The sequence below is a fragment of the Anoplophora glabripennis genome, unplaced genomic scaffold (assembly GCF_000390285.2).
Source record: "Anoplophora glabripennis isolate ALB-LARVAE unplaced genomic scaffold, Agla_2.0 scaffold278, whole genome shotgun sequence".
Lineage (NCBI taxonomy): Eukaryota > Metazoa > Arthropoda > Insecta > Coleoptera > Cerambycidae > Anoplophora > Anoplophora glabripennis.
In genome coordinates, this window is record NW_019416472.1 from 593,038 (window position 1) to 603,709 (window position 10,672).

Sequence of the window (10,672 nt, forward strand, 5' to 3'; positions counted from 1 at the left end):
TATTACAATGTAGTCACGCCATTCTGAAGGGATAGAGGTCTTTCCTAAANTATTTCATTTCTTTGCATCTCCGTAATATCCGGGGAATTAGGTCTTATTCTTTTGATTGGAGAATTAATGATGGTGGTGAATCTATTAGGGGTACGTGTAATCAATGAATTTGTTTTAGGCAATTGAATTGTTTGCAAGGTAAAGTCGGGTTGTGGATTGGCCAGAACAGAAGCGTATGTTATTTTAGGGATGAACTTTTCCGCCTCTTTGTATGAGACATTTGCTTGAGCCATATATTTCTTAATGTCTTTTTGCCGCTTAAATTCTGGACAATCCTTAATTTGATTCGTATAATGATTTCCCTTACAATGAAAACATTGGGGATTGTGATTTAAATTTGTACAAGAATCGGAACTATGGTCTTCTTTACATTTAACATATCTAACCTTGCTTCGACATTGAGCTCCCATATGCCCGAAACGAAAACAGTTGTTACATAATATGACTCTTCGAACGTAAGGTTCAACTGTAAATCTAACATGATTGATGGCAACGTATTTAGGCAATTCTTGTGACAAAAAGCTAATAACAACCGTTTTCGTGGGATTATATTTTATTTCGTTGTTTTCGACTACTTTTTTATTGATTCTTCTTACGCTTTCTACTTCAAATTTACAGTGTAAATCGGATTGTTTTATTCTATCCTTAAGGTAGTCGTTAGAATATTCTTCATGGATTCTTATCACTCCTTGTCTAAATAAAACAAATTTAGGAATATAAAAATCTAAATTGTATATTCTCATAAAACTTTTTGAAGAGATTAATTTATTTGCTGCATCGTAGGTTCTGAATGATATTCGTACCCTGTTCCTGCCAATGGATTCGATTTTTCTAATTTTATTGTCTAGCTCTGGGATTGCATTTAAGATTATTTCACCTACCTTAACCGCGTTTAATTTACCTTTAAAGTCTGGAGTATTATTTTCTGCATATACATGAAAAGGGCCTATATCTGATTGCTTGTATGTATAATTTGGACGTTCCGTTCGTTTTTCTATTGTTATCGTTACCTGTTCAGTTGAGGATGTATTTGTAGGTGACGAGTTACCTCGCGGTTGGCCAAAATTATTAATTAAATTTGATACCACCTTGGTTTTTGCACTTAGACTTGCTCCTTTTGGGGTTGCTTCGCTACTATTTTCCAAAAAATCCATGTCCATATTAATATCATTTTTATCAGGGGGGTCGCCCCCCCGGGCTGCACTCATTCTGTTTTAACACTACACTATACTATTTACTAATCACTAAACTTTAACACTAATACTACACTAATATAGATTTTAGTCCATAAACTATATAAATATTTTAAACTACTTGTTATCTAACACTTGCTACACCACGTAGACACGACCGTTCTCGTCAAAAGCTGGAAACGGAATGTTAAAATTTCTAAGTAATAATGGATTGTACAACAACACCAAATCAAGAGCGTGAAAAAATTGAAAGGATGGCTGATTCTGTACGAGCTTTCTCCAAGCATCGAACTCTTACAAAATTGACTAAGGAACAATTAGCGGATTTTCCTAAAGAGGTGATGATTACATGTGCTTCCAATGAAATCGCATGGGTGTGGGATAAATTACCGGAACATCTAAAAAATGACATTGATATATTGAAATATCAATACTGTTTGGAGCATTACAGTGACGATAACACATCCCAATCTATTGATGTGAATGATGGACCTGCACCAAGAAAATGTTTGTGCTGTTACTGCAATGTACGTGATATTACAGTAGCATCCGAGAATAATCTTACTGCAAGGGTTAATATGACGTTCCCCCCAATACCAAGAGATGAAGTACGTCTGAATTGTTGCTGTAAACAACAATAAAATAGAGTGCTAACAAGTTATATGCGTTAGTCATGTCCCGTACATTCACATTATCTGGACACTCGAGCGTGCTAAGCTCTAACTTCTACCCCCCAATTGAGCTAGACACAAGTTGTCGATATGGATTGGGACTACACGGATTCTACTCATACAATTCGATATCAAATGTTATTGGATTCAAATTGAAGAATAAATTACCTACTACTTTCATTGAACTACCGCCGGGAGCTTATGAGTTGAACGAAATAAATAAGGCAATTCAAGGTATTTTAGAATCTATAATAAGACGCAATGTCAAGGACGACAATTTTATAATTGATAAATATTTTACATTAAGAGCCAACAATAACACTCTGAAATGTGAAATTGTATCGAGATATGATATCGACTTGGCTCATCAGCATTCATTAGCAAGCATATTAGGATTTGAAAACAAGTTATATGGTGGTAATATTGCACACAAATCTTCGCTACCAGTAGACATTATGAAAGTAAGAATAATTCGTATTGACTGCAACGTCGTATCCGGAGCATATGTGAATGGAGAAGAAGCCCACACTCTATACGAATTTGATATAGATGTCGGACCAGGCTTCAAACTGTCCAAGGAACCTCAGAATATTATTTATATGCCTGTGAGACCTGAAGGACGTCAGTTTATCGACAACATTACATTACGTATATTGGATGATAATGGTATTCTAGTAGATTTTCGTAGTGAGAAAATTATTGTGAAACTAGAACTAAAGGAATTAAATTGATATATCGATACGGAATGGGGTTTTGTTTTAATCATAGAAAACNTTAAATCGTATTAACAAAGGTGGTTCTAATGCTACAGTTAAGATGGCTTATCGTATGTGGGACCTATATGAATTACCAACTCTACGAAAAACATCTACTGATATATGGGCTATAAAGACCACCAACAGTTTAGAAAGGCCTAGATATGTCATTATCGGTTTCCAGAACACAGATAATTCTGATAATAGAGAGAAGGACGTTACTCAATTCATCCATGCAGATATAAGTACTATCCGACTATATTTAAATTCGGAAGTGTATCCATATGAACGTTGGAATTTAGATTTTGGAAAGAAACTAGATTCTGCAGCTTACTATGCTTATGAAAATTTTCAACCCAGTTTCTATGACAAAGATAATCATGAGCCGATGATGGATATTGGAGAATTCCGAAATAACCCTCTCTTTGTTATAGATTGTTCACATCAACAAGACGCCATGAAGTCATCCACTGTGGATATAAAACTGGAGTTTGAAACTCGAAAAAAACATTTTCCTGACAATACACGAGTTTATGCATTGATAATTCACGATACTTACTTGACATACAATGCTTTGGATGGTTCTGTACATAATGGATTTAAGTAATCTAACGAACATTGTACAAGTTAAAACATTTTTTTTGTGTTAATGTATTTATATATGTAATTGATTTAATATTTTTTATGTATTTATCTAACCTATTTATATGTAATTGATTTAATATTTTTATGTATTTATCTAACCTATTTATATGTATTTTTCTGTACTCATGTAACAAATAAGTCAACAATAAAAGTTTAAAATCATTTATTTAACATATTACAATAGTAAGAATAAGAGGGAAATAGTTAATACATTAAAATTCGCTAATATGATATACAATTTACATAGGTAATGATTTTTAAAATAACACTTCACTTTACAATAACACATTTAAATATAAATTATGTCATAATATAAATAACACATGCAATGATATAATTGTTACATTTTATTAAAAATAATATAAAATTAAGTTATATACAACAATATACATTTTTTTGATAATAATTATGTATTTTCCAGTTATTTTATGTAAATATTAAGTCCTATACATACACTGTTGGAATGTAGGCAAACCATAGAGTGCAATCAATATAAGAAAATTATAATTCAATGCATTACTTTTGATAAAAATGATACATTTCATTGCGGGTTAGTAGACAATAGCGAATTTTTACATAAAAATTGACATTCGGAATGTGTGCAAATTGCATATAACAGATTAGAATACTGCAATTTTTTACACAAAAATTGACAGTCGGAATGTATACAAATTGCATATACTGCTTCGAAAATTCGAGAATATAACTGATTAGAATATTGCAATCATTTTTCAAAAAAATTGAGTCGGACAAATTGCATATAATGCATCGAAAATTGCATATAACTGATACTGCAATTTTTTACACAAAAATTGACAGTCGGAATGTATACAAATTGCATATAATGCATCGAAAATTGCATATAACTGATGAATATTGCAATTTTTTTCACAAAAATTGACAGTCGGAATGTGTGCAAATTGCATATAACTGATACTGCAATTTTTTACACAAAAATTGACAGTCGGAATGTATACAAATTGCATATAATGCATCGAAAATTGCATATAACTGATTAGAATATTGCAATTTTTTACACAAAAATTGACTATATTACTGTAGATTTAACAAAGTATATACGTATTAGAATACAACAATTTTTACATAAAAATTGACTCTGTTACTGTAGATTTAACAAAGCATGTGAAAATAATTAATAGACAGGTATAAAAACGTATGCATCTGAGTATGTAACAATTTATTAAACTAGCCTGATATTAAATGTAAAAACATGTGTTTTTTTTATTATTATACTTAAAACGATGTTCATTATTGTAGATAACCATTAAAAAATAACAGATTAGAATACGACAATTGATAACCAATTTTACTTTGGGTTACCTCATTTACATAAAAATTGACCTTGTTACTGTAGACAATTATAAAAAACATATGCATCTCAGTTTGTTACACATTAATACGCGAATGCAGCTAAGAGCTCGCCCTCTAGCGGTGACAACTGATACTAGTGAAACAAGGTAAAGATTTCTTGTGTGACACTTCGTTTTGTACTTTATTTAAAAAACTGTGCATAGTGTTTGCTTTGAACACTGTTATATTAAAAAAATAGTGTGAGGAAAACTTCAGCAGTTATGGACATTATCTAGGGTTATGGATAAAAAGAAGAAATTGTCGAACTATTATTGTTCAGTTCATGATTGTTCTTCATGGTCCAGGAAAAATCCAGAATTAAGTTTTCATCAAATTGAAGAAATTTTCAAAATATTATTGTCGATAGACAATACTCCTCGAATTTCAAGAGCGTTGTTAGTAAGGGCACTAGTTTGTAGACACAATGAATAAATTTCTAAATTTAAATTACTTTGTCCAATTTTCCCACATAGTACCACATGACCAGCGATAAAAACTGCCTCTCCTTCTGATATACGAGAGTTTTCGTTGACACTTAAATAGGAAATGTTGGTATTCCACAACGTAGTCCATTGAAATGAAGGCTGAACCTCCATTTTTTCCTCTGTCGATCAAACCTGGGCGCAATTATGTTTTCGATCCTCAGGAATCCGAATCCGCAAAAATTTTTGACCTAGGTGGTCAGGAAAGGGGTCAAAAGGTCAAAAACCCGTAAAAAATAAGGTTTTTCGCAAATATCTCGTAAACCGCGGCAAGTAGCAAAAAAATAATTGCACCATCGTGTTCCCAGGGAAATTTTACATCGATTNCATTTACACCACTTCCCACATATTCGTCGAAATTATCCACTATAAATGAATCCTTCTGTTTTACAACCCGCATCGCTTGAGTTTTGGATACTATATAACTAGGAACGAACTGTGTGCTCAATATTTAATTGATAGCTAGCATTCAAAGTGCGTCGACGCTGTAATTACTTTGTCAAATATATATATATATTTTATAAATTAATATATTTGATTATTTCTTTTTGCTCAATTTAATGCCGTTCGTCAACCAATCTAGACATAAAGTATTACAGACAGGAAAAGGATTTGTAAATTCTCTGATAGATAAACTACCGTTTGAATTACATTTACCGGGCTATCAGTATTGTGGACCCGGAACAAAACTTCAAAAGCGATTAGCGCGTGGGGATATTGGAAAAAACAAATTAGACTCTTTTTGTATGGCTCATGATCAAAAGTACGAGAATTATAAAGATTTACCAACACGACATAAAGCAGATTATGAACTAGAACAACGTGCATGGAACAGAGTGAAATCAAAGGACGCTAATTTGAAAGAAAAGGCAGGTGCTTGGTTAGTTACGAATATAATGAAGGCGAAACAACGTCTAGGCATGGGTTGTAAATCCAAATCAGTTACCAAAAGGAAGACAAATAAAAAGAAGAAGAAGAATATTAAAAAAGTCAGCTTTGGGGGTGCCATTGTTCACAAAGTACGACATGAAATACGAAAAGCTGGTGGTAAACGTTTCGTTTCTAATAACGCACAAAAAGCAACACAATTCGCTTTGCGAGCAGCACGAAAATATGTGAAATCATCGGGGGGTAAAAGAAATATTCGCACCCCACGAATTATACCGATCCCGAAAGTTGGTGGAGTTTTACCCCTAATTCCAATATTTGCGGGACTATCGGCGTTGGGAAGTTTAGCTGGCAGTGCTGCGGGTATATATAAAACAATCAACGAAGTGAGAAATGCCAATCAACGACTATCTGAAAAAACAAATAATAAAAAAATTGAATCTGTATCCCTGGGAAAGAATGGCGAAGGATTATATTTAAAACCATATCGAACAGGTTTAGGGCTTTATTTGAACCCAAGCAATTCAAAAAACTTCTAAAGTCTCTACCTCGAAGAGCTCTCAGCAATATAGATATTATCTATTATGCAGATATCTTAAAAATTCCATATTTTCGAGGTGTATTTATGCGAGACAATCTTCCTGAGAGAGGTGCCCGACATAACGAATCGGCTGTTTTGAATTTAGATAGTATAAATGGTCAGGGAACTCATTGGGTGGCATATAAGAAAATCGGTAACATTATTAATTACTACGACAGTTTTGGAGATCTCCCCCCACCCAAGGAGCTTGTAAAATATTTCTACATAAAATCAAACCCAAAAATAAAAATTTATTATAATTACGAGCGTCAACAGAGCTACAATNACAATGGTTTCATGTGGCCAAATGCAATTAAAAACGCTATTATCTTACGGATGGGGACTAACAGAAGAAAAACAAGATATTTTGGATACAACAACACATGTTTTTAGTGGGAAATTACCTCTAAAATATCTTATGGGTTTTGCAGAAGATTATACCAGGGGCATTCTCAATGTCAAGCAAGAGCTTATACTGATAATTGCCCGATCTTTTAAGAATTGCTATATCGGAGAAGTCGATGCCGACCTTGAAATTAATAAAATTGAATGGAAGATAAGGCATATTGTCCCTGAAGATAGACAAAAATTAAAACTATTAAATCGTATTAATAAAGGTGGCGCTAATGCTACAGTTAAGATGGCATATCGTATGTGGGATTTATATGAATTACCAACACTCCGAAAAACCGCCACTGATATCTGGGCTATAAAAACAACAAACAGTTTAGAAAGACCTCGATATATCATTATCTGTTTCCAAAGTACTGATTGCTATGATAATAGGACCAAGGATATTACACAATTCAATCATGCAGATATGAGCAATATTCGGTTATACTTAAATTCAGAAGTGTATCCGTATGAACGTTGGAATTTGGATTTCGAAAAGAAACTAGATTCCGCAGCTTACTACGCCTACGAAAACTTTAGATGCAGTTTCTATGATAAATATAATTATGAACCGATGATGGATATTGGAGAATTCAGAAAAAATCCTCTATTTGTTATAGATTGTTCACATCAACTAGATGCCATGAAATCATCCACTGTAGACATAAAACTAGAGTTTGAAACTCGAAAAAGACATTTTCCTGACAATACACGAGTTTATGCATTGATAATTCACGATACTTACTTGACATACAATGCTTTGGATGGTTCTGTACATAATGGATTTAAGTAATCTAACGAACATTGTACAAGTTGCAACAATTTTTTTTGTTAATGTATTTATATATGTAATTGATTTAATGTTTTTATGTATTTATCTAATCTATTTATATGTAATTGATTTAATATTTTTATGTATTTATATAACCTATTTATATGTAATTGATTTAGTGTTTTTATGTATTTATCTAACCTATTTATATGTATTTTTCTGTACCCATGTAACAAATAAGTCAATAATAAAAGTTTAAATTCATTTATTTATTTTATTTATAACACACTACAATTGTAAGAATAAGAGGGGAATAGTTAATACATTAAAATTCTCTAATATGATATACAATTTACATAATGATTTTTAAAATAACACATTTTACACTTTACAATAACACATTTAAATATAAATTATGTCATAATATAAATAACATATGCAATGATATAATTGTTAGGTACATTTTATTAAAAATAATATAAAATTACGTTATATATACAACAATATACATTTTTTTCCTGATAATTATGGATTTTCCAGTTATTCGACAATTTCTTCAAGTGCCCGAATTAAATTTTGTAAATTGTTTTCCGAATTACTCATACCCGCGGTCTGGCTTATGACTGTCACGAACCAATCAAAATTTTTATCGTATTCGGTTTGATAGAACTGGATATCATTGTGACCCCAGGGTAAAGTTGAAACAGTATTGGGAATGATGAAACGCTTATCGTCGTAATGAGAGAGAGCCACTTTGTTCTTTAATTCCGTATAAATGTTGTGTAACTCACTTCGGAAAGAGTTCATTTTTCTGAAAATTAAACCGCCCCGATCTACGATTTTCTGGTAATCGTCCACGGTCAAATTGTTTTTTATAACAGACCTCTTAACCCCTTTAGCCTTTTTCAATTCACTATTTATAGATTTTACGTAATATGCTTTAGCTCCCGTGCCATAGAATTCTGTTATTGGATCAGATGGAAATTCGTCTTTGAAATTGCCCAATATCGAGCGAGATACTGGAACATCAAACTTATTTCCATCCTTGTAGTTTGACGTATAGAAGCGATCTATATTCAATTTCATAAAAGCATAAAAGTTATCGGTATAAATTTTGATTATTAACGAATCGGTGTCAGTATACAATAAAGAAGCTTTATTGCCGAAATTAGTTTTTATTGTGTCGTAAAAAAAATTGTACAACACCGTTTTAGATAATTCTAATATACTAAAACCTAGGTATATAGGTTTGCTGTAGTTAACTTTCAATTTGCCCATATGTATAGCAACGAAATATTCTGAAAAAATTGTGCATGTCTCAAAATTCGGTCGAGCGATTAACGTGTTAGCCCCAAACGATTGACGAACTTTTTCCCAATGAGTTACAAGTTTAATATCTTTCCTATTATCAACATTTTCTAAGCTTTTGCCGTACACAGCATTGTTCATTAATTTATAGAGATCTTTTTCGAATTTATTATTTGTGGCATTTCTCATTTCTGTGTTAAGATCGATATATACTTCCAACCAAGCGCTCTGATTAAATTTAATTACGCGATGTATTTTCGTTACCTTCAAACCGTTTCTAATTGCAACTTTCAAATTCCTAAAATGTGCTATATATTTATTTTTGTTATTTAAATTTGGAATTAATTTGGAAATCGATTTTGCACCGGGTGGAATCATATTCTCAGCCAAAATCGGTAAATCCGCGTGAACATCGTGTAATTCTTTAGGATATTCTACATCTACTTCTAATGCATAACCATAAGACCCTTCGTCTGGAATATCCATAACATCCAACTGAGAGATTTCTGATTCTGTTAACCACGTAAATCCCCCGGTTGGTAAACACTGTGACATACTATGCCCATATAGATTCGTCGCGTCCAAATATGTTATAAAAGACGAAGGTTCGTTTGGATTAAAATTTGGAAGAAACTTGTTATTTCCGATATGTTTTCTACCGGAACATTGACTGATTCCACCGCGAATACCTTTTTTAAAAAAATGTATCATTTCAACGTCAGTTAAAAGCTCCAACTCTATTTTTGTTAATCTCAACATGGCATCCCACCCCAAACTAGGTGCACTCAGATACTGACATGGATCCAGTTTATATTTGTTCAAAGACAATTTTCTAAAGTTTTCAAATACATCGCATAATATTAACACATCTGATTTCAAGTATATATCGGAATAATCACCCAAACTTTGACAATTAACCATATTCCACGTTTTCTGTGCTCTTTCGCATTCATTATCTGTTATATGAGTTTCGTTCAATTTATCATAAAACTCATCCTTTGTAGGCAACTCGCTTTTATTCAATTTATTAATATCTGTTAGAAAACTGTATGGAAAAACACATTTTTGTCGAATTAAATTGAAGCGCTCCTGATCCGGAAAATACTTAACGATTTCCTCGAATTGACTATCATTTAAATTTGCCGCTAAGTTTTCGAGAGATGTTGATAAAAACCTGAAACTATCTATAAATCTCATTTTTAAATAAGCTTTCTTTGTTTTGCCGTCGTTTCCAACATAATCGCACATATAAAGGTGTTTTGTAAATGAAATGTACTTTTCCTTACTTTGAGCAATAACGTCGATTTTATCTTTGTTTGAGCACAACTCGCGTACAAATAAATGTGCATCATATCCGGAAAAGTTGTGTAATATAATGGGAATAAAGTTCGGTATTTTATAATTTAAATTGCAAACCGAATGACTGGCCCCAAATCTTTTCTTTCCCGTTAAATGGCAATGGTCCTTTATCTTTGGTTGCCACATTTCGAATGGTTTCTCACATATGGCGCAAACCTTTGCATTATCGAAATCTTTCTGCTCTTCCTCAGACAAAGGTGTCAT

General features: G+C 32.4%; 1 protein-coding gene across 1 annotated transcript; it reads right to left on the reverse strand.

The window, feature by feature from the left end:
• Positions 1–8,341: 8,341 nt before the first annotated feature.
• On the reverse strand, positions 8,342–10,672 carry LOC111691573. Its single transcript, XM_023454630.1, has one exon. It carries the CDS (start codon positions 10,670–10,672, stop codon positions 8,342–8,344), a length of 2,331 nt encoding a protein of 776 aa, XP_023310398.1.